Source organism: Sphaerodactylus townsendi, linkage group LG06 (genome assembly GCF_021028975.2).
Source record: "Sphaerodactylus townsendi isolate TG3544 linkage group LG06, MPM_Stown_v2.3, whole genome shotgun sequence".
In the NCBI taxonomy this organism is placed as follows: Eukaryota; Metazoa; Chordata; class Lepidosauria; order Squamata; family Sphaerodactylidae; genus Sphaerodactylus; species Sphaerodactylus townsendi.
The window spans coordinates 20929927-20954970 of NC_059430.1; the positions used below are offsets into that span (position 1 = coordinate 20929927).

Genomic DNA, 25044 nt, shown 5'->3' on the forward strand with positions numbered 1-25044 from the left:
CTATGACATGGCTGTGTCTCTTGTTGATGTAATTGAGAACAGACAAAGAACGGCGTGCTTGCAGAAGCAAATTCCTCCTTTGTCCAAAAGTTCAGTGGCACAGATGTGCTCCAAGCAGAGGTGGGATCCAGCAGGTTCTCACCAGTTCCTGAGAGTGGGTTACTAATTATTTGTGTGTGCCGAGAGGGAGTTACTAATTGGGTCTGCTTTTCCATTAGAAATTCCATTGGGTCCAAAAATCATAAAGAGTCCTGTTGTTTCCTATCGGGCTGGTTAGCGAAGGTAGAGAAAAGCGGATCATTCTCCCTGTTGGGCTGTTTTAAAAACATGTTTTAGAAATATGGTAAAGTTCCTTGTTTAAGAAAAGTATCCTTCTTTTGATTTCTAGAAACAAAATTAAGTATTTGAAAGTATTAAGTGTTTGACAGGCAGTCAATTAGAGGAGAAATATTTGTTTCTTTTGGCAGTAGATGATAGGACTTGCTATAATGAGTTTAAATTATGGACAGAAAGATACCAGCTGGAAATTAGGAACTTTTTTTAACAGTAGGAGTTTTTTTACAGTAACAGAGAAATTATTAATGCCCTGCCCCGGAATGCCCGGCCATGCCCCCGGAATGCCCATTAGCCCCATTGGTGCTACGCCACTGTTTGAATCCCACCACCATGGGAACCTGTTACTAAAATTTTTGGATCCCACCACTGGCTCCAAGGCATATTTTTTTCCATTTAATCACTATTTATTATTTATATATCTGGAAAACGTATGCAGTGCCTCCCCAGAAACCTGCTCAAAGCAGCTTACTCCTGATTACTTCTCACCCACCATCCAACCAGTGATAAGTCCATGAAGTTGTTAACAAACTCAAACAGATCTTAAAAGTGAAAACTTATAAAAAAAAACGATGGCAGCAAATCTGCAGTCAATCAGGTGCAAATGTACAGCAAATAAATCTAACCGGGAAGATTATTAAAAACAACAGGGATACTTCTTCGTTGTGGAATTTACTGGCCCAGAATATCACAGTGTTTGTTAGATGACTTGAAAGGATGATGGTTAATATCCAGCTTAAGCCAGTAGAGGCCAGAGCAGCCGTCCCAGTCATGAAACAGCAAATAAAGATGACCAGAGGGAACATAAATTGGTTAGAAGCAATCTGAAAGAAAGTGGTCTTTGTTGGAAACTGTTAAGCACAGGCACCGGGTGTGGGAGGAAAAGAAGGATTTTTCATGACTGCTGGGTGTGGGTGGAACAAACACCAATAAGGCCAGGCCCTTTTGGCCAACCCGTCCCCTTTCTGGAGGCAAAAAGGGAGCCCATCATGATGAATTCAGAGTCAGGACAAGATTATAAAGCAGCCAGGAGTCCTTTTGGGTCCTGTGGTCCTGTAAGGGCTCAGTGCCCCAGTCAATAACAAGACTCTAGAATGGCTTCAAGAGCTTTATTGAAACAGTGTCTGAGCCATATGGCCAGGTAGCTGAAACTGAGGTCCCAGCTCCCTGGCTCCCAGTATGAACCTTACAATTGCAATCAGATAGCTCCCACCCTTGCATTCCCCATATCAGCATTAAAAAGGACAGTTGAAGACAGTTGTAGTAGATACATTGTTTTGGGAATGGCCTGGCCATTCCCGGAAGAGGAGGCATTAGGAGGAATCGTTAAACTCTATTCACTACCTTGCTGCAAAACAGGGAAGCTGAACCTGGAGAACTGGATTTTGTTATGAGAATTAATTTCAAATATCCCCAATCAATACTCACAAAGCAGACAGTTGACAGTAAAACAGCTTTCTTTATTCACGTCTATAGATGTGGAGAATAACCACACCCTAGGGCGTTGGTCATTCTAAAGTCTGCTTCGCAGGCAGCTTATTTTTATACCCATCCTAGCTGGCTCGTGTGTCAATCAAGAAATATCACATGACTGACCCCACGCCTCACAATCTATCTGCATACGGCGATAGCACATTTTTCACATGCACGGATATCCTTTATAAGGCGAGATCATGCTTTTACCACATGTTCAACGTTCTACCCCAAAAAGCCCCTATACGTGGTTCCCCTTTTACTACCTGCCAGCTTGCCGTTAGTTAAGCAATATAGTTAAGTAACTATTGTTCCAGTACATTGAACACGAGTATATTTAAGCAATCCTTTTCCAGTATCTTACACCTACACGAGTATAGTCTCACTTCTTCTTTCCATTGCTCGTTACAAGCTACCCCCTCCCTCCTAATTGCCTAAGCGTTACTTAACGTTACTTCTGCTTTTCAGCCAAGCGTTTCACATCTTTTCTAGATGTGAAATATATCTCCCTATGAACCAAAGTTTCAGGCCCTTGGTCTTACATTTAAATACATGCAAAAAGCCCCCTAATTAATTCTGTATACCTCACCACCCTGGATTTATCCATAACAATTTCATTCCCCACTCCTCCCCATGAGCGGCAGACTCTTATCTGATGAACTGGATTTGTTTCCCCACTCCTCTACATGAAGCCTGATAGGTCACCTTGGGGTAGTCACACTTTTGTGTGAACACGCTTCATACCACCTACCCCACAAGGTGTCTGTTGTGGGGAGGGGAAGGTGCTTTGAGACTCCTTAAAGGTTGAGAAAAGCGGGGTATAAATCCAAATTCTTCCTCTTCTTATATTGAAATTATTAGATTTATGCCTGCTTTTTAAGTTGCTGTGATCGTTCTTCTTCCCCCCTGCCTCAACGCATTTGATTTAAGGCAATCCAAATTCACCTCAGAGTTCATCGGAACTGCGATGCCACTGTTGATTGTTTATCAGTTCCATGGCACTGATGCATAAATCCAAAGGTGTGCAGCCCAGGCATCAAACATAACAAGGGGGACAAAAAATAGGTGGTTGTGAATGATCGCACAATATTGTGTAGGTGTGATGCTCTTCAATCCAAATTTAGCTCTTTAACTAATAGCCCCTTTGGGTGTGTCCGTGCAAGAGTCCAAGCTGACGGCTCAGGGGGCTATTCTGGTTGCCAAAACTGCTCCCTCTGAAGTCTTCAAGCTTCTATACCCAGTTTGAGTTCATTTAAACCAGGGATGTCCAACTTTGGTGCTTCAGATGTTCATGGACTACAACTCTCATCAGCCCCTGCTGGCATGGCCAATTGACCATGGCTGCAGGGGCTGATGGGAATTGTAGTCCATGAACATCTGAAGCGCCAGAGTTGGACACCCCTGATTTAAACAAAGGCCCCTTCCGCACATGCAAAATAATGCGTTTTCAAACCACTTTCACAACTTTTTGCAAGTGGATTTTGCTGTTCCGCACAGCTTCAAAGAGCACTGAAAGCAGTTTGAAAGTTCATTATTCTGCATGTGCAGAATGAGCCAAAGCAACCGTTAAAGAATCACTTTTTTTTTTTACCACCGATGCTACTTTTTTGTCATTTCTATCTGAGCAAGATCTTTTGGCTTGCTTGGGATCTAACTTTTATTTAAGCCTTTGGACTCATCACACATTGTTGTTCTTGGGTTATATGCAGTTTTGCCTTCTGGTTTTGCTTTGTTTGTTTTTAATTTTGAAGACTTCGTCGGAAGGGAAATGAAAACAGTTAGACCCCAATTGAAGTGAATGGGAATATAAAAACAAGTTGCACATCAAAGGGATTTGGGGTCTGTATGACATCACCATGGCCAAAAAAAAAAATCTGAATTTCTTAAAACGTTGATTTGACATTTAAGACAAGTTGTTGATCGCTCTGATTTTTTAATTATTATTATTTATTTATTTATTTGCTCAGACCACTCTGAGGTTACACGAGATATTTTTAAATTTTCTAATTAATTTTATATGTCACCCTTCCCCTTGCGGGCTAAGGGCAGCTCACAACAATTTATAAATACGATTAGCAAGCAAAGCAATTAAAATGGCTTAAAACATAATCTAAGTCAGATGGCGACTAAATGATGGTAATTAAAACATCAGAGGGAAGTAACGGTGGGTGAGAAAGAGGGAGGTCAAATGATGGCAAACGGTAGAAGAGGAGGAGTTTGGATTTATACCCCACTTTTCTCTCCTGTAAGGAGATTCAAGGTGGCTTACAAGCTCCTTTCCCCTCCTCTCCCCACAGTGGACATCCTGTCAGTTAGATGGGGCTGAGAGAGTTCCAAAGAACTGTGACTAGCCCAAAGTCACCCTACAGGAGTGCGGAAACACATCTGGTTCACCAGATAAGCCTCTGCCACTCAGGTGGAGGAGTGGGGAATCAAACCCGATTCTCCAGATTACAGTCCACCTGCTCTTAACTACTACACCACGCGGCCACAACCGTATGCCTGGTGGAACAACCTTGTCTTACAGGCTCTGTGGAATTGCCATAAGTCTCACTGGATGGGTCTCACTAGACAGAGCATTCCACCAGTTGGTCAAGATTTTATCATTGACCAAAGCTAACGCTGCTGCCAGATCTAATAATATCAGCAGTGCTGACCTGCCTCAGTCTAGATTCATCTGGGAGGGCGGTTAGAGCTGTGCCTGTCCCACAGCTAGCATGTAGTCTGGATTGAATTGAGTCCAGTACCAGGACAAACGCAAATCTTTTCAGTCTCTTCAGGGCAGGGAAGTAGCTCCTATATCCTCTCACAGGAATGTTGAAGGTTTCAAACAATCCCAGGTCCTCGATGAGCCTGTAGGATATCTTCTCAAAATAGTAAGAGAAACAGAAATGAAATTTGAATTGAGGGTGGCAGAATGAGGGCACGTCTAATAGGTACATCTGGAGAGATCCTGATGACCAATGGGAATATGTCTCTTGTTGGTTCTTCATGCAGGAGAAGCCTATTCTTGCCCCCGAGCCTCTAATAATGGACAACTTGGACCCCCTGATGGAACAGCTCAACAATTGGAATTTTCCAATCTTTGACTTGGTAGACAAGATAGGCAAGAAGTGTGGCCGAATCCTCAGTCAGGTAAGCAAGTGGGTGTCGTAGGTTTTGAGTGTGCAGCCCTGACTTCTGGAAAGACTGTGTGTGTGTTGCTATTTGGGGGTATCCCAAGACTTTGATTAAGAGCCCATCGTGTTCACTGGCACCATCTGTGGAGTAGCAAAGATGTCCCACTGGGTGATTAGAAAACCTTTGCTTCCTGTAATGAACAGTTAGACTCCACCTTCCACCCAGTCAAGGGAAATCCCCAGTAAGAGGCTGTATGCAATGGTGCTGTGGTTTTTATAGTGTAAAAAAGCAATCACAACGATGACTCTTAGAACTCACTGGGTTCTTTTGGCACTTAGTACCAGTTCCAGTGAATAGCATCTGCACAAGGCCCGGATATGTGACACCAAGCCATGCTTTAATGCACAGGTGTCAAACTCGTGGCCCTCCAGATGTTATAGACTACAGTTCCCATCAAGGGGATGATGGGAACTGTAGGTCATAACATCTGGAGGGCCACGAGTTTGACACGTATGCTTTAATGTAACCAGGGCATTTGTTGAATGGAAGACCTTGCTTTCCAATGTGAAATTTATGTAACCTATGTCCATAAGCTATTTCAGGTGGATCGCAACAAAGGACATCTAACAATTCTGTCTTTGTTTTTTGCAGTTGGAATGATCTTATATTTTTCATTCAAACTGTGGCAGGGGGTGGCGGGGGGCGGCAGAGAGAGAGAAAGAGAGAAAAGTTGAAATAAATTAACTGCATCCCAGAACTTACGGGCTGGAGCTGATGTGCTCCCCTAGGGGAACCATTTCCCCTTAGGAGCCAGCCCCAACAGAGAGCCTCTTTCAAGAGGATTTGAAAAGCCATCTCCGTTTATTGCGAGGGATGCTAAATTGATTTAGAAGCCGTATTTAAAAGAAATAAAGAAAGCCGTATTTAAAATAAATTTAAAAGCATCCTGCCCCCGGTACAAAGGAAAGCACTTGAGCACAGAGCCATCCAGCAAAAATCTATTAAAAGTCAAGAGAAAATATGCCACGTGATAGCAGAAAAGAATAAGAATCTCGGTTCAGAATGGAACGGCTAAACCCTTTCCAGTCGGCATGCCGTGTCATTAGGTAATAAGTTTAATTTACACTTGCTGTTCCTCTCATTTTTTTAAAAAAATCCTGTAGGTGTAAAAAGAAGTTTTGTTTAGAAAGGAGAAGGGAGAACTAGAGGCTACAGAAATAGAAACGAGAGCAGATTGGGTAGTTTCAAATGAACGCTTCTTTTCCCTGCTATCTCTGTTAAAGAGTTGAAAATGATAGACTTTGGAGCAGAGGGTCACATTACAGGAAAACCAGTTGGGATGATTCTCCAGGAGGCTGTGGACGAGCCCTCAGAAAGTGTTTTGCAACTAAGGTCGGATCATACCGGAGCTATTATTTTCTTCATCCTTACGTTCAACGGTATTGAGCAGTGAGGTGCTGTGTGGTTTCCGGGCTGTATGGCCGTGTTCTAGCAGCATTCTCTCCTGACGTTTCAGGAGATGCCAGCCACAGATGCAGGCGAAACGTCAGGAGAGAATGCTGCTAGAACACGGCCATACAGCCCGGAAACCACACAGCCCCCCAGTGATTCCGGCCGTGAAAGCCTTCGACAATATATGGAGCAGATTGGGAAGGAGAGGAAATGTGTCCATTTCCTGCCTATTAAAATCTCTGTGGAACATTTGTGAGAACGGAAAGAAACCTTGCTTAGCTGGCTGTCGTGGGCTTTCCGGGTTGTTTGGCCATGGTCTGGTAGTTCCGGCTCCTAATATCATGCACACCAATGCAACTGCCAGTGAGCTCCACATGCAAATATAGCTGCAGATATACTGCACCCAGACACATGCAAATCCATCTCAACCTCACTCCCATCTTAGAGGTGGACAAAATAACTGCGCACTCCACACTGTGCCACAGAGAGAAACACGTTTTACCGTGACATTCCTCTGAAGATGCCAACCATAGATGCAGGTGAAATGTCAGGAGCAAAAACTACCAGTCCACGGTCACACGGGCCACAAAACCCACAACAACCAGTGGATTCTGGCCATGGAAGTCTTCGACAATACATCAAACCTTGCTTGTTTCAAGATCTTAAGGTGAGGAGGCCCTGGCCTGGATAGCCAAGGTTAGCCTGGTTTCATCACATCTCGGAACCTAAGCAGGGTCAGCCCTGGTAAATATTTGGATGGGAGACCACCAAGGAATGCCTGGGTCGCTATGCAGAGACAAGCAGTGGAAAACCACTTCTGAAAATCCGTTGCCTTGAAAGCCATGCGGGGTCACCCAAAGTTGCCTGCAAATGGATGCCCCCCCCCGCCCCAAAAGCAAGACAAAGGACCCCGCAATGCTACCTTGGGCTGATCGCACATTTTCAGCCTACCTCACAGGGTTGTTGATGTGAGAAAACAGAGGAGGGGAAGAACAGAATTGTCCCCATTGGGGAGAGAAATGGCATATAATTTTCTGAAAACAACACTCAGAAAAAATTCATGTTCCCAAGATGAGTTGATACAGCTTCTAGCCTGATGCACTTTTTTAAAAAGATGACAGAGTTTTGTGGAGGATAGGTCTGTTAAGAGCTACTAACTCTGATTCCGGAATAGAACCTCCATGGGAAGAAGCAGCGCTGCTCCTGAAGGAGCAACAGTGTAGAGAAGGGAGTTGGCTTCATACCTTTCTGGTGGGCTTGCCAGAGGACTGTGGCTGGCCACTGATCTAGCAAGCCTCTTATTTGCCGTACCCTAGGAGGTAGCCCACTTGCTGGATAGATGTATCCCTCCCTCCCTCCCTCTGTCTTTATTTCTGATTGTTGCAAAAAGAGCTTTTTTCCACTTACCCAAATAATATAAAAAAGCAGAGGGCATGTGGCATTGTCATGGAGAACATGAGTTTCTTTTTAAGCAAATGGCTTTCTCCTGTTCTCTGATCCTCCTCTCCGTGTAAGATATGCAAGATAAAACAAACAATGATCTTGAAATCATGATTTGCAAGCGGGGTTGCTGTTTTAATCCACAGATTTACTGCTTTGCCTTGGTCCTGGAACACGAAGGCACAGTAAAACAACCTGCTTTCCTCTGCTCAGTTGATATTCACGATGGTTCTCCCGATCTTGGGATGTATCCCAGTGATTTGGCAGGAGATCTGACCACGATGTCAAAAGATTTGCAGTGCTGCGAAAATTCTGCAGCATCAGAAGTCCTTCATGGCTGCCAGCAGAGAGCAAACGTATCGTGTCTTTCTCCATGGTTTATACATGCCATGTGTACGGATCATATACGCATCATCTCTTATGCAGATTTATCGACGGACTAATAACATTGCGAAAATGTACACATTTTGGGGGAGAACTTGATATGGGGAAAAGGAAAATGGCATTAAAATAAAGGATTGTGAGTTTGAGTCAGTGTGGATATTTCGGGTTGATACATCAGGAATAAAAAAAATTCAAAATAGTCTGTAATCTATGATGGGCGTAAGACCTGTTGGACTTGAAATGTAAAAAATTTTCTGTAACTGGTCTGAGGTGTCTAAAGAATTAGAGAGCCAGTTCCTTTTTGTAGATCTCTTTGGAACTGAAGGTTGGTTACCCAAGAGAAGAAAAATGACTGTCATTTAAATATGAAAGTTTCTAATTAGTATAAATAGAAAATGTTTGGATCTGACATCACATGCAGTTTAATCTGCACAGGGATCTTAGATAATGATGCAGTAAAGATTGTGATTCCTTTTGCTTTGTGTGTTCAGGTATCCTACAGGCTCTTTGAGGACATGGGTCTATTTGAAATCTTCAAAATTCCTGTGAGAGAATTTATGAACTACTTCCATGCCCTGGAGTGTGGATACCGAGAGATTCCTTGTAAGTACAACAGTCGATTGGCCAATAAAATTTATCTGGCCTTTCCTCAAAGAATGAACACCCAGGGCTACTAGCAACGAAAAAGAATAAAATATTACAAGGCCATCAGGCACTCTATAAAAATACCATAGAAAACTATAAAATACATCACACGCACAGTAAATCTCAGAAAACACCCAACATGAACCAAACTGAATGTAATGAAACATTTCAAACAGTTAACCCATGAAAAGCCTGTTTGCCCTACAATTGTCTTCCCCTCCCTGAGATATTCAGAAGTCACAGTTTGTTTGTGATAAAAAACAACCAGGTACAACGACTGACTTTCAAGCTTCCTTTCACTTCCACTTTAAGCCGAGCTTCAAGATGTCTTGATTTAGGAAGTCAGTATCCAAATATTTCAATCAATCCTAGTTTCTTGCCCACAAGATTCTAAATCAAGATTAAACCATGGTGTGGAAATCTCGTTCGTGTGCATGGAACAAACTCTGGTGGATTTCACACAGCATAAATATAACTTCTTCAGGACGTTATAAAACAGTGGTGGCGAACCTATGGCACGGGTGCCAGAGGTGGCACTCAGAACCCTCTCTGCGGGCACGCAGGCACAGAGTTCATCATGTGATAATAGTGCAATTATTTCAGGGAGATTGTTAGCATTAAACCTAAGACCTAGTTTTGGGGAAGCAGTGTTGGTAACCCTGTTATGCGCTGTTATTGATTTTAATGGGAAGAACGAAAGCGTGATCCTTTAGCTGGGAGTAAGCTCGGTTGCTGGCAATGGGGTTTGCTTCTGAGTAAACCCTCCTAGGGTCGTGATTCACCCCTTCAAAGTGTTGCACAGTTGCTTCAAAGCAAAGCCACCGACTACCGCCAAGCTTACTCCCGAGTAATGCGCACCTTGGAGCCAACCGTTTTTTCTGTACTAAAACCTCATTATTCAGGTTAACTTGCCATGTTGGCACTTTGCGATAAATAAGCGGGTTTTGGGTTGCCGTTTGGACACTCAGCCTTGAAAAGGTTCACCATCACTGTTATAAAAGGATCCGTTTTGGCATTTTGTGTTCCCACAGCCTGGGAGAACACAAGTGTTGCCAGACAAAATGGGCATTTTCTCCCACCTGCTGCACGGAGCTGTCAGTTTCACAGTGGCGCCAGCCATTTTGTGTGCTGCAGCAGTTCTCCGTGGAGGTTTCCTCCGCTTGCACCTGGAAACAGGTAAATCTCAGTCAGCAAGGGGGCGTCATCTGGTCTGACCTCACACAAACTTTTAGAGAAAAAAAATCGGCAAATATGTCGACAGGGCTGAAGAAAGCTTATTAATGGAACAAGAGCGCAGGGCCTCTAATGGGGCTTTGGGTTTTTTTACATGAAAAGTGATTTAAGAAATAACCAGTGAGGTGGCTGAAATGCTGAAGAGACTTGTGTTCAAATCCCTCTTCAGCCAAGAAGCAAACTGGTTGAACGCATGTCGGTCATTATCTCTAAGCTTTACCTTCTTTAGGGGGTTATAAGGCTCATGTTCTTCACCCTGAGATCTATAAAGGAAGAACAAGAAAAACCGGAATGAGCTGAAAGAAACAAATGTTGAACTGAAACTAAACGATTGTTCTCCAGTGTGTCCAGCAGATGGCGATGTTGGACCCTCTAGAAGTAACCGACTTCTGTCTTCATAGATCACAACAGGATCCATGCCACTGATGTCCTCCATGCGGTTTGGTACCTTTCAACCCAGCCTATACCTGGACTCCCAACTGTGATTAATGACCATGGGTCAGCAAGCGATTCAGGTACATTTTTTTGGTATGCCTCATAGCCCTTTATTGGCCTAGGATAAGTTGATTAGGGCTTTACTAACCTCAAGTAAATCGAACTGATTTGCACTTGGCCAGAAATTAGACACTTCAGAAAGGTGTGCACAGTACCCTAGAGGTGGACGAAAAAAATTTACAGGTAATCTGCTTCAGTCTTCCTATTCAGACATTGTGTTATCTAAACGCCCTAGGAAAAGACCTAAAAAGAGGTTTGGAAAAGGTTGTAAACAGCCATATTGGTCCACACAAAACTCCCCAAAGACCAAAATCTGTGGAAATACCATCTGGTAGGACCAATCAAACCAGAGTGCAGATTTTTGAGCTCCCAAGTGGCCAGATATTCCACCATTTTAAAAGCTAGAGGTATTCAGAGCAGATTTGTCAGCCTTGACAGTGGTACAGCGTGATCTGACAAGCAGCCATTGTGAAATGCATGGAAGCTTTACTGCTAGGGTTAGGTTGCAGTACATCCTGAGGAAGAGACCACATTTGATGTCTCCTTGACATTCCTCTGAATATGCCAGTGAAAAGCTACCTGCAAAAACTGGCAGACCACGGCCGCCTAGCCTGGAAAACCCACGACAGCCCGTTTATTCCAGTGGTGAAAGCCTTCAACAGCTACATTTGATGGCTTCCGTCCTTCGTCTCCTCTTTGTAATCAGATCACAAGAGCACTGGGGTGGATATTCATGTGACAAATTCTGTGTATCATGGGTGTCGGCTCGCTCATTTTCACCAGCTACTTAGCCATGTATACAACTGGCAAACTGGAACAGTGCATGGACTGAGCCCTTTTAGATGGAATATTAAGAGAGAAATTATTCCGGGCCAGGAGTTTGGAGAATTGCAAATATCAGTTATGCCACAACCACTATGGATATCTTCAGAGGGTCTGCTTTGGGTGCCCCCGAGAGGGCCTTCTCAGTCATGGCGCCAAAGCTCTCGAACACTCTCTCCAGGGAGATTTGTCTGTCCCCTTCTGTAGCTGTCAGCCACCAATGAGTGAAGGCTTCTTTATTGCCACAGCAGTCAACCTCCTCCCCAATTACCAGACTCGGGTTCAAATGAAATCGATGTATTGCATCAGAGTAATGACATTACTCAAGCGTTGCTGACGCTGAAATTCAAACATCCCCGCCACTAGCTAAAGCTCTGCTCTTTGCTCCTCCCCCAGTGCCCCACCCAACAGAAATAGTTTCCCTTTCTTAGGCTGTGTTGCTTCTCCAAGGTCAGAGCACGATAAGGAGCCAGATGCCGCCTGGCTCAGAGAAAAGAAACAGTTGCTTTAAACAGCAAGCAAAGCCTAATGCAAAGCCGAGCAATCAAAGGAATACACATACACCAGGTGTCACGTCCTCCCAGCTTCCCCTGGACATGAACATATGGCAGGGCCCCAGGTGGGATTGTGACATTTGTTCCATTTGGCATTCCCTCCGTGATCACTCCTTCCTGACCAATGTTTCAAGTTCTGTTTATATTTCTTTGTGCCAATTTTAACTCTGTCTTTAATTTGTTTTAATGATGTGTGTTGGGGGGGGGGGATGTCGTTTTTATTTATTTATTGTTTGTTTGTTTATTTATGAGTTTTGTATACCGCTCTACCCTGGAGGGCTCTGGCCGGTGCACAACATAATTTCCTCACACAGCATATACAAACAAAACCCTATTAAAATTAGATTAAATTAAAACACAGCAGTAATTAACAAAGATGGCGTCAGCAATACACCCCAATTAAAACCCTCCCAGAGAGGGGGAAAACAGAGCAAGGAAGTGGGTCCCCTAGATGGCAGAGGAACTCCAAGTCGGAGGAATAGAAGGGGCACTTTAATGGTTTTAAGATGGGATTTCATCGTGTACGTTTTAAATGGTTAACCATCTTGGTAGGCATTTGCAAGGACAGAAAGATGGGATATACATGTTCTAAATAAAAGAGTAATGAAAATGGTGGAATTCCGTTAGTGGGAGTCGGAAGGGCTTGGTGGGCGGGGCTCTATGAATCCTGTCACAGTTTTCTGTATTACGGCAGGTAGCCTTTTAAGACTGTCAGCAGGCTCCGAGGAAGCTTGATTCCCACGTGACGCTGCTGCATCGTCTGGTTTCTTTGCTGCAGTTGTCATATCTGCAATTAAAAGCCGTGTGACCATGCAGTGCCCTATATCTATAGTTCCTGGCCCAGATCTATAGTGCCTGGCAGAAAGATGAGAAAGAAGTATAGTAAATAAATATGTAATAGAAACACAGGAAAGCAACAGTTTTGTAATTGTGATGGTTGTGAATCTGGTCCAAGTGCCATGGAAATTCAAGGCTGTGTTATGCTGGGTCATCAGACTGAGAGCTGAAGTGGAAATTTTCCTTCTTTCATTATCAAACCTCATCAAACGGAAGGACAAAAGAAGGAATTCTTCTTTACACAGTGAGCAATTAACATGAGAGGCTCGCTGCCAGAGGATGTAGGGATAGCCACAGGCAACCTTAAAAGGGGATTACAGCACAAATAATAAGCGGGGGTGGTACAGAAGCAGACGTTATAGTTGGGAATTGTACCAGGATAACTGTCCTATTCTTATAAACGATGTTGTGTTTTCTGTAAATAAAATTGTACAATTCCAAAATGTCTTCTCCAGTGTATTAATCAGATTCATTACATGAAATTCATGAATGACATGAAATGCAGTGTTGTTTATAAAAATATAATAGTTATTTTAGTACAGTTGCCACCTGTAATATTAAAAAGGGAATTTGACAGATTCATGGAGGGTAGGTCTATAAGAAGAACATAAGAAAGAGCCTGCTGGACCAGACCAGAGTCCATCTAGTCCAGCACTCTGCTACTCGCAGTGGCCCACTAGGTGCCTTTGAGAGCTCACAAGCAGGACGTGAAAGCAATGGCCTTCTGCTGCTGCTGCTCCCCCCGAGCACCTGGTCTGCTAAGGCATTTGCAATCTGAGATCAAGGAGGATCAAGATTGGTAGCCATAGATCGACTTCTCCTCCATAAATCTGTCCAAATCTATCAATAACTACTAGCCATGCTGACTAAAAGGAACCCTCCACATTTAGAGATGGTAAACCTCAGAACAGCAGTGCCAAGAAGCAACATCAACAGAACGCCTCAGCCTCTGTGCCCTGTTGTTGGACCTCTGGAGGAACTGGTTGACTACTGTGTGGGACAGGACGCTGGACTACATGAAGCACTGGTGTGATCCTCTTATGCTTCTTTTTTTGTTTTGGTTTTTGCCCAGATTCTGACAGTGGGATCACTCATGGTCACTTGGGATACGTGCTTTCAAAAACTTATTCGCCGACCGATGACAGCTATGGCTGCTTGGCCGGCAATATCCCTTCGCTTGAACTGATGGCCCTTTATGTAGCTGCAGCCATGCATGACTATGACCATCCAGGAAGAACCAACGCCTTCTTGGTGGCGACGAGTGCTCCTCAGGTAAGCAGGACTGTCTTCATCAGGTCCGTCCAACCTGACCCACCAAGCTGACTTCATTCGTGACAGTCGCACTCGTGACTCAGCCAATCTCCCATTATCTCTGAGGGTGTCAAGTACCTGGTAGTCTAATATACCTAGCAGGTAGGATCCAGCAGGTTCTCACAGGTTCCCGAGAGTAGGTTACTAATTATTTGTGTGTGCCGAGAGGGGGTTACTAATTGGCGATTTTGCCACGTGATTTTTGCCTTGGTTACGCCCCTCCTCTCAGCAGTAGCGCGCAGAACTTGAAGCAGTCTAGCAGGAGGTGCACCGGCGTGCGTAGCAGCCTGCGCCTGCGTGCATTCATTTCCCGCCCGAGGACTGGCGCAGCGGCTGCGTCCTTGCCACAGCCCTGCCCAGGAATGCCCCACCCCCGGAATGCCCGGCCACGCCCCCGCCGTGCCCCACCCAGCCCCATTGGTGCTACGTCACAGTTTGAATCCCACCACCATGGGAACCTGTTACTAAAATTTTTGGATCCCACCACTGAATATACCTAACAGGTAGGATCCATTTGACTTTTTAAGTACAGGTCTGCCTCAAAACCAGGGTTATGTGCATTCCACAATTCCTGGACACAATTCTTTAAACCAGGTTTCTAAACTATAGGTCCCAATATGCAAATACCTTCCTTGGTGCCCACTAAGTGCTTTTAGATTACAGTTGGGGCCAGGTAGGACTTTTGCCCAGCAAACCTTCAGATTGGCCATTGGAGATTTGATTGGCTGTGAATATTTTTTAAAATGCAGTTTTGGCCATAGGTACCATCTTCACTACATGACTAAAGATAAGGTGCTGCAGCCATTTTGTGGCTGGCTCCAACCTAAGGAATAGAATAGAATAGAATAGAATCTTTATTGGCCAAGTGTGATTGGACACACAAGGAATTTGTCTCCGGTGCATATGCTCTCAGTGTACATAAAAGAAAAATACATTTGTCAAGAATCATAAGGTACAGCACTTAATGATTGTCATATAGGTCTAGTAAGCAATCAGGAAACAATCAGTAGTAATGAAAACATAAAATGTAAAATCATAAAATAAAATCATAAAATAAAATAAAATGTCAGCACAGGCTATAGTCATACAGTCATAAGTGGGAGGAGATGGGTAATAGGAATGATGAAAAAAGTAGTGCAGTAATTATATAATAAGTATATAATAAATAGTTTAACATTATCGAGGGAATTATTTGTTTAACAGAGTGATGGCATTCGGGAAAAAACTGTTCTTATGTCTAGTTGTCTTGGTGTGCAGTGCTCTGTAGCGACGTTTAGAGGGTAAGAGTTGAAACAGTTTATGTCCAGGATGCGAGGGGTCAGTAAATATTTTCACAGCCCTTTTTTTTTGACCCGTGCAGTATACAGGTCCTCAATGGAAGGCAGGTTAGCAGCAATTGTTTTTTCTGCAGTTCTGATTATTCTCTGAAGTCTGTGTCGATCTTGTTGGGTTGCAGAACCAAACCACACAGTTATAGAGGTGCAGATGACAGACTCAATGATTCCTCTGTAGAACTGTATCAGCAGCTCCTTGGGCAGTTTGAGCTTCCTGAGTTGGAGCAGAAAGAACATTCTTTGTTGTGCTTTTTTGATGACATTTTTGATATTAGGTGACCATTTTAGGTCATGAGATATGATGGAGCCTAGAAATTTAAAGGTCTCTACTATTGATACTGTGTTGTCTAGTATTGTGAGAGGAGGTAGGATGGGAGGGTTTCTCCTGAAATCTACCACCATTTCTACGGTTTTAAGTGTGTTCAGTTCTAGATTGTTCCAGTGGCACCACGAGGCTAGTTGTTCAACCTCCCGTCTGTATGCGGTTTCATCGTTGTCTCGAATGAGACCAATCACTGTTATATCATCTGCAAATTTCAGTATTTTAACAGATGGATCGTTTGAGATGCAGTCATTGGTATACAGAGAGAAGAGAAGTGGTGAAAGTACACAGCCTTGGGGGGCCCCTGTGCTCATTTTACAGGTGTCTGATGTAATTTTTCCTAGCTTCACCTGCTGTTTCCTATCTGTTAGGAAGCTTGTGATCCACTTACAAATATGCTCAGGTACTGCTAGCTGATTTAGTTTGGTTAGAAGAATGATATCCGGTCTGATAGTATTGAATGCTGAACTAAAGTCCAACAAAGAAGGACCCTTGCATAGAGTCTTTGGCGATTCAAGATGCTGTAGGATATAGGTGCCGAAAGCCATATTAACAGCATCGTCTGTTCGACGTCTATTTGCTTTCGGTGTAATACAGAATTGCAAGGGTCCAACAGTTGGATCCGGGATGGTTTTCAAATGGTACACATCCACTAGCCTTTCAAAAGTTTTCACATTAACTTCACACAGATGTTAAGAGCAACTGAGTCTGTAGTCGATTTCAGTTCTAACTTGATGGAAGGCTTCTTAGGCACTGGGGCCCGATAGTGGAGTGTTTGAAGCAGGAAGGAACATAGCACATCTCTAGTGATTTGTTGAAGATTTGGGTGAAAATGGGGGCCAATTGGACAGCACAGACTTTTAAGCAAGAAGGTGTTATCTTGTCTGGGCCTGGTGCTTTTCCAGGCTTCTGTCTGTGAAATAGATCTTGCACTTCCTTTTCTGAGATCACCAGGGGTTGTAAACCCAATGAAATGGGTTCAGTTGTAGGAAGTTTGGCTATTGTTGGTGCCAAACCCAATCTTGTTGGGTTGCAGAACCAAACCACACAGTTATAGAGGTGCAGATGACAGACTCAATGATTCCTCTGTAGAACTGTACACTTAATTGTAAGTGTCCCATCTAAGGGACAATCACTTTGTGGCAGCCATTTTGTCACTGTGCCCACTGTGTTGTGTCCCACAGAATCAAAAAAGGTTGAAGATTCCTGTTCTAGACGTTTAAGTTTCCAAACATGAGTATTACATTTTATAGGTAAATGTCTAATGAAATCCCACAAGTAATGTTCATGGGGGGGCGGGGGGCAGCTAACCAGAATTTGGGCCTTCACATACATGTCTGACAAGCCTTTTTTTCCCCACTGAGGGAACACACAGGCCTCCTAAGATTGTTGGGATCTTGTTTTGTTTTGAACTGTAAACCTTCCCCTCAGTTTCCTTGTGTTCTACAAGTTGCTAGTGTATAGGCTTTGGATTCACTGCTTTGAGATACATTTGTGGTGCACTAGGAGATTATTGAGATCACTGAGGCTGGATTAATATATAAACAACCAAGAAGATTTATTGATGTATTTACAAAATGGTTTTAAAGGAAAAACTCAGTAGCACACGTTTCCATGTAGACCAGGGGTCCCCAAACTTTTTAAACAGGGGGCCAGTTCACTGTCCCTCAGACTGTTGGAGGCCCGGACTAAAAAAAACTATGAACAAATTCCTAGGCACAAATGATTGTAAAATGTTTGATTTCACCTTTCAGCCTTTCTGTCATGGTCTATTTTTAGAACAGTGACCAAAGTATGTCAAGTACAGGGTGGGCTCCAAATATTGTTGGGGAGGCTGTGGCGTACCTTCCCCTATAAAAAAAAAAGCAGAACTTTCCCAATGAAGCATTCCATCTAACCCAGGATTAGGTATCTTCCTGGGTTCTTTCCTCCCTAGCAGCCAGTGAGCGATTCACCAGCCTGTCTGATGCCAATGGGAGTGAGGCAGAACAGAAAGCCTGAGAGCAACACATGGAGTAGCCGAGAAGGAAGGGCGGAGCAGGCGTTGCCATGTGTAAGGTTTCCAACTCTGGGTCAGAAAAATCATGGAGATTTGGGAGTGCAATCTGAGAAAGGCAGGGTTTGGGGTGGGGAGCCCACCGTCCAAAGTAGTCATTTTCTCTAGGAATTGATCTCTGTCACCTGGAGGTCCGCTGTAATTCTGGGACATCTCCAGGCCTCCCCTAGAGGTTGGCTACTCTTACATAGAGGTAATATCCACAAATATGTCTCCTGCCTGTGATCAGCAATGTTTAGAAAGCAGCAACTCCAGTCACAGAAAAAGAGCAGACCTGTGGGCATTGCCTTGTTGCATAGGCTGGTTGGGGAGAAAGGAGCCCAAGGGAGCCGATCTGGTAGATCCCGAAGGCCGCGGGTATCTCCAGGGCTCTGTTTTCCCTCCAGCAGACCCAACAGTCAAAGCCACGGAGACCCGTTCGCCGCCTACCAGCCGGTCCCGCAGGGTGGAGGTTGGGGATCGTCCTGCTTGCTTTCCGCTGGCCTTGTTGGCAGGGGCACTGAGCAGAGGTGTGTGGCCCCATTCACAGGTTGTGGGGGGGCCTGAAGGCAGACGGGTGACTGCAGGCACAACAACCCAGTGGGAAACCCTCCCATGCGAGCCCTGCAGAAGCAGATGGCGAGACCCTGCCAGTTCTCGGGAAACGGCGTGGGGCTGGGGAATCCAGGTGGATTCAGTGCCCTGTTCGCTCAAGCAGTCGTGGGTGACTGTGTGTTTTGGGGAGCGCAACATCTGTTGCCCCAGCCTCAAGATAGAAAGCCTGCCCCGACTGGGGCTCAACAGTCACCTGTCCTCTCAAAAGCACGTTTTGTTCTCATTCCCCCACCCCAAGCCACAGGGCCGTCCTGGGCATCCAGGGACAGGAAATCCACACCCGCTTTGCTTCCCTCCCCGCCGACTGAAGAGGAGTCTCCCTCTTCGCTCCCCCAATCCTTTGTGCTGGTGGTGGGGCGGGCGAGCCCCTTGCGCCAGAGGGGCCGATTCCTCCTCTCCCTCGAGCCCCCCCTGCACGTGAATGGAGCCATTGCCGCCATGCCTGGAGGGCCGGATAAATGCCTTCAGGGGGCCACATTTGGCCCCCGGGCCGTAGTTTGGGGACCCCTGATGTAGACAAAGCAGAAACAAGGTTGAGACAAAAAATGTAAACTGATTAAGAATTTCAGAAAGCAGTTAGATTTTTCTACAGTGCTTTCATTCACAAACAGACTTTTATTGACTAGCCACAAGGTTGGATCCCCTCTCAAATGCAGGATTCCACCCACAACAGCCTTCTCTTTCCCCCCAGTCAGACTAAACTGTACAACGTCTGCTCATCACCAGGCCTAACAATCGAGCACTCTCTTCTTTCCCAGAGATAGATATAAACCTCTCTGCCACATTGCAGGGATCCCTTCAGTCTGCCTGCTCTTTTTCCTGAGCCAGGCCTGAGCTCTCCCTGAGCCAGAACTCTACTCTCTCTTCTCCTACTCTCTCTTCTCTAACCTCTCATCCCCCTTCTCGAAGATGATTGAATACTGGAGCTGCACTCTTATGGGCTCATCTGAATGGCTGTTTTTTCCCCCTTCAGGGGCATCCATCACAATGTCACTCTTGGCCCACCCCAAAAAATAACAGAAGCAAAATAAGCCAGTCTGTACAAATGTGCTCAGTTTGCATGACGCGCACAGACAGCGGCAGACCAGCCGTTTAACCTGCAGGGAAATTTCCCAGTAGGTCACTGTCTTAGAGGGTAGCTGATGTGCTGGAGCAAGCTTAATCAAGCTCTAGCAACTCTGCCGGAGTGTTGGGGGCCACTCAGCTCAGCCCCTACATCCGTGGTGGCGAACCTTTGGCACTCCAGTTGCTATGGACTACAATTCCCATCAGCCCCTGCCAGCATAGTGGTCCATAACATCTGGAGTGCCAAAGGTTCGCCACCACTGCCCTACATTGTCAAAGGTAACTATTTTCAGTTCACTGTCTTTCCCCACACTGCTGCTGGTTTTTAGGAGGAAGCATTGAATGAACAGTTACCCACTGCACAACTGAATTGAGCAACGCTTGTAGCACTTGTAGCGCCAGAGGGGCCATCCGGCTTGCTCCAGTTCCACTTCCAACCCCCAGACAGCACCTGCATACAGAGAAACTTCAATATCAACTTCTTTGAGCAGCAGTTGCGTAGGAAGTTAAGAGCTCATGTATCTAATCTGGAGGAACCGGGTTTGATTCCCAGCTCTGCCGCCTGAGCTGTGGAGGCTTATCTGGGGAATTCAGATTAGCCTGTACACTCCCACACACGCCAGCTGGGTGACGTTGGGCCAGTCACAGCTCTTCTGAGCTCTCTCAGCCCCACCCACCTCACAGGGTGTTTGTTGTGAGGGGGGAAGGGAAAGGAGATTGTAAGCCCCTTTGAGTCTCCTGCAGGAGAGAAAGGGGGGATATAAATCCAAACTCTTCTTCTTCTTCTTCTTTTACTTGTGGTCCGGGATAAACACAGCCCAGCTTAAAAAATTTTGGAAACCATCCAGAATAGCTGTCTTTTTAAATATCTGCCCCAGAAGTCATCTTGTTCTTACTGACTTCATAACATGCTATGTGCACACTTAGAAGAAGAAGAAGAGTTTGGATTTATATTCCCCCTTTCTCTCCTGTAGGAGACTCAAAGGGGCTTACAATTTCCTTGCTCTTCCCCCGTCACAACAAACACCCTGTGAGGTAGGTGGGGCTGAGAGAGCTCCGAGAAGCTGTGACTAGCCCAAGGTCACCCAGCTGGCGTGTGTGGGAGTGTACAGGCTAATCTGAATTCCCCAGATAAGCCTCCACAGCTCAGGCAGCAGAGCAGGGAATCAAACCCGGTTCCTCCAGTTTACATACACGAGCTCTTAACCTCCTACGCCACTGCTGCTCCTAGGTGCCTTTTGCTAAGAGGTTTTATTCTTTCTTCCTCCAGGCTGTTCTGTACAACGACCGCTCTGTCCTGGAGAACCACCACGCTGCCGCTGCCTGGAACCTCTTCATGTCCAGGCCAGAGTACAACTTCTTGGTCAACCTGGACCATGTGGAGTTCAAGCACTTTCGATTCCTTGTCATTGAGGCCATCTTGGCTACAGATCTGAAGAAACACTTCGACTTCGTAGCTAAATTCAATGCCAAGGTAAACTTGATTTCCCAGGTGTCTTTGGATCACAGATGTTTATCGCCAGGGCCTGGAACCATAGAAGAAAAACAGTAGCTCTACCATGTTGTGAGCAGTGTGACAAAGACCAGGGAATATTATGGCCCTGTCTTATACCAAACAGATCAGCAAATATATACAGTCAAACCAATACTAAAAAATTTTTAGGCCAGCCAAGCCTAAGAAACATGGACTGTATGTATAGTGATACAAGGCAATGAGCTAATTGGTATATGCAATTAGTTTGAGTATAAATTCAATAGATAATTCATAAATCGTTCATAAAGATTATTCATAAAGATATATTGTGCTTATATGATCAGTAATATTCAACTGGATATAAAGGTAATAACAAAACATATAATGAGGGCACATAGGCAACTTAAGAAACGTAATGGGACTGTACTTAGTAATAAATTCTCAAAGGCATTGTATAGGATGTCATAAACATTGTCCATAAGGCACGAAACCTGCAACACTCCTATTGCGTTCCAATCATTTGAAAGAGTCAGTATCACCAATATTCAATGAGTAAAGAATATTAAAACGAATTGTGGCAGTAGACAGCAGCTCCAGCAAGTGGATGAAGACTCCACGGCGACAGCAGCCACATTCGCAGAACGCGTTGCGCGCTAGTCCACGTTTTCTGACACCAAACAAGGTTACAGATGCCTTTCCACGCTTCCCAGAGATGTAGAAGGACAGTAGAGGTAGCCCTGGCTATGGTCAGGAACAGAATTTTCAGGGTTGGAATTCACAGGGAGTATCAACAGCTTCCAGCCATTTAGTGGTGATGGGTCATCTGCCTTTAAAATGGCAGATCAGACGTGCTATTCTCAGAACTTGGATTATGCTAATAGGAGACAAGGCAAGCCCCGCTGGATCATGCAGGCAGTCCTTCTAGCCAGTACCTTGTTCCACACTGCAGGCAACCATCAACAGGGCAAAGAGGCCCGGGCCTTTGCTGATGCTGCGCCTGGCTCTGGTGCTGACCCAGAGCCTCACAACACAAACTTGGATGAAGGCTGAGAAGTCGGAGCTTTTATGTTTATATGAAAAGGAAATATATACATGACAAATGAATGATCTGCACAGGGAAGTGTTTTCTCTGTGGCTACATCACGTCTTTGTCTTCAGTCGGAAGCTGATGTAGCTTCATGGACCATGAAGTAAGAACATAAGAACAAGCCAGTTGGATCAGACCAGAGTCCATCTAGTCTAGCTCTCTGCTACTCGCAGTGGCCCACCAGGTGCCTTTGGGAGCTCACATGCAGGATATGAAATCAATGGCCTTCTGCGGCTGTTGCTCCCTATCACCTGGTCTGTTAAGACATTTGCAATCTCAGATCAAAGAGGATCAAGATTGGTAGCCATAGATCGATTTCTCCTCCATAAATCTGTCCAAGCCCTTTTTAAAGCTACCCAGGTTAGTGGCCATCACCACCTCCTGTGGCCGCATATTCCAAACACCAGTCACACGATGCGTGAAAAAATGTTTCCTTTCATTAGTCCTCATTCTTCCCCCTAGTAGGAGTTAGGAGGTCTGGAGTCCATGCTCTGTGAGGAGCAGCTTAGGGATTCGGGTATGTTTAGTCTGGAGAAGAGAAGGTTAAGGGGTGACATGATAGCCATGTTTAAACATTTGAAGGGATGTCATGTTGGAGATGGAGCAAGCTTGTTTTCTGCTGCTCCACAGACTAGGACAAGGAGTAATGGGTTCAAGGTACAGGAAAAGAGGTTTCACCTAAACATTAGGAGGAACTTCCTGATGGTTTGACAATGGAATGCGCTGCCTCAAAGGGTGATGGAGCATCCTTGTTTGGGGGGTTTTAAACAGCGGCTGGATGGCCATCTGTCAGGAGTATTTTGATTGTGTATTCCTGCATGGCAGGGGTTGGACTTGATGGCCCTTGGGGTTCTACCATTTCTCTTATTCTAGGAGGTAACCTGTTGGAATTTCATCAAAAACACAAACTTGGATGCTCATATGACCTTTTATTGATAAGAATCAGCCAAATCTTTCATCACTGTCATTCTAGTCACCATCCCTTCCATTTTTTTCTCTGCCAGTTCCTTGGTAAAATGTGGAGCTGGTGTGTTCTGATCTGTACAGCAAGATGTTTAGGAGGATCGTCTAAGGTGCCAGTGCCATTTTCCAGTTCCAGCAGTTGACCATGGCTTTGACTAGGTCAAGAGTCCTCCAAAAGGATCACAAAGCTATCCAGATCCACCAGCCATGGGAAGAAAGACCATCCTAATAGGCCATGAGCTGCAATCAGAAGGGGAATCCGGAAAGACTGAACTGAAAAACTAGTAGGAACCAACCCTATGGATGGAAGCATTGATAGGCTGGCCAGCCAATCAGCTGGCCCGAATGATTCAGGTCAATGCTACTAATGGGATACTTTGAAAGAGCCAGATAGCCTTTAGCAACTTTTTCACTGGCCATTTGCCATATGGGAATAACAATACTTGCCGGGTAATTGTAATGATTGGAATGGTAACGTAGGTAAAGAAGACTGTCCTAGCGGCAGCATCAGTGATACATGAAGCTGTAAAAAGATGAGAGAATCCACTCTGTTCATGTTTATCTTCCAGGGGAACGACGATGTGGGCATTGATTGGACAAATGAGAACGACCGCTTGCTGGTGTGCCAGATGTGCATCAAACTGGCTGACATCAACGGACCGGCAAAATACAAAGACTTGCATCTGCGGTGGACGGAGGGCATCGTCAATGAATTTTATGAACAAGTGAGTAGCCTTAGGTCATAGGAGTCAAACTCGCAGCCCTCCAGATGTTATGGACTACAGTTCCCATCATCCCCTGCCAGCATTATGCTGGCAGGGGATGATGGGAACTGTAGTCCATAACATCTGGAGGGCCACGAGTTTGACACCTGTGCCTTAGGTCCTGGGCATAGCAGCAGGAATCTGCTTTCCTTCACCTTTGATGGGCCCCAATGTAGTAAATCTGTCTCTTATTCCCAAAGCAGTCAAATGTAAGAGAAAGTTTTCCAAGGACTAGTGATCACAAATGCATTCTGAAAAAAGCAGCTTGGCCACCTTAAAATTGAGCCCAAATGCTAGTTGTTGAAATTTGTAAATGATTCAATTCAACATGCTAACTCAGGCCAGTCAAATATTTCTATTGAAGTAGCTGGTGAAAAATAGCTCTAACCTAGATGACCCAGACTGCCTGATCTCGTCAGATCTCAGAAACTAAGCAGGGTCAGCCCTAGTTGGGTAGGAAACCACCAGGGAAGTCGAGGGTCATGACTCAGAGTCAGGCAATGGCAAAGCACCTCTGAACATCTCTCGCCTTCAGAATCCCACCAGGGTCACCATAAGTCAGCTACAACTTGATGACACTTACCATCACAGCTAGCTGGTGAAATAACCAATAAGTTTCAGTTGCCAATTTCATACTTTTCTAAGTAAAAACAACCTTCATGTTTGGCATTGTGACCACATTGTGAAATACTGCCTTAAGAGCATAAGAACATAAGAACTAGCCAGCTGGATCAGACCAGAGTCCATCTAGTCCAGCACTCTGCTACTTGCAGTGGCCCATCAGGTGCCTTTGGGAGTTCACGTGCAGGATGTGAAAGCAATGGCCTTCTGCTGCTGCTGCTCCTGAGCACCTGGTCTGCTAAGGCATTTGCAATCTGAGATCAAGGAGGATCAAGATTGGTAGCCATAGATCAACTTCTCCTCCATAAATCTGTCCAAGCCCTTTTTAAAGCCATCCAGGTTAGTGGCCATCACCACCTCCTGTGGCAGCATATTCCAAACACCAATCACATGTTACGTGAAGAAGTGTTTCCTTTTATTAGTCCTAATTCTTCCCCCCAGCATTTCAATGAATGCCCCCTGGTTCTAGTATTGTGAGAAAGAGAGAAAAATTTCTCTCTGTCAACATTTTCTACCCCATGCATAATTTTATAGACTTCAATCAAATCCCCTCTCAGACGTCTCCTCTCCAAACTAAAGAGTCCCAAACGCTGCAGCCTCTCCTCATAAGGAAGGTGCTCCACTCCCTCAATCATCCTCGTTGCCCTTGCTTGTTACATGCTGCT

The 25044-nt window shown here is 45.0% G+C and overlaps 1 protein-coding gene across 1 annotated transcript in view; it reads left to right on the forward strand.

Moving 5' to 3' along the window:
* PDE3A (phosphodiesterase 3A) overlaps positions 1–25044 on the forward strand; it is a 324658-nt gene that overhangs the window by 294087 nt on the left and 5527 nt on the right. Inside the window, 6 exon segments of the mRNA XM_048500668.1 lie at positions 4804–4941; positions 8694–8805; positions 10482–10595; positions 13861–14060; positions 20741–20944; positions 23564–23719. Of these exon segments, the coding sequence (XP_048356625.1) occupies positions 4804–4941; positions 8694–8805; positions 10482–10595; positions 13861–14060; positions 20741–20944; positions 23564–23719 (924 nt within the window).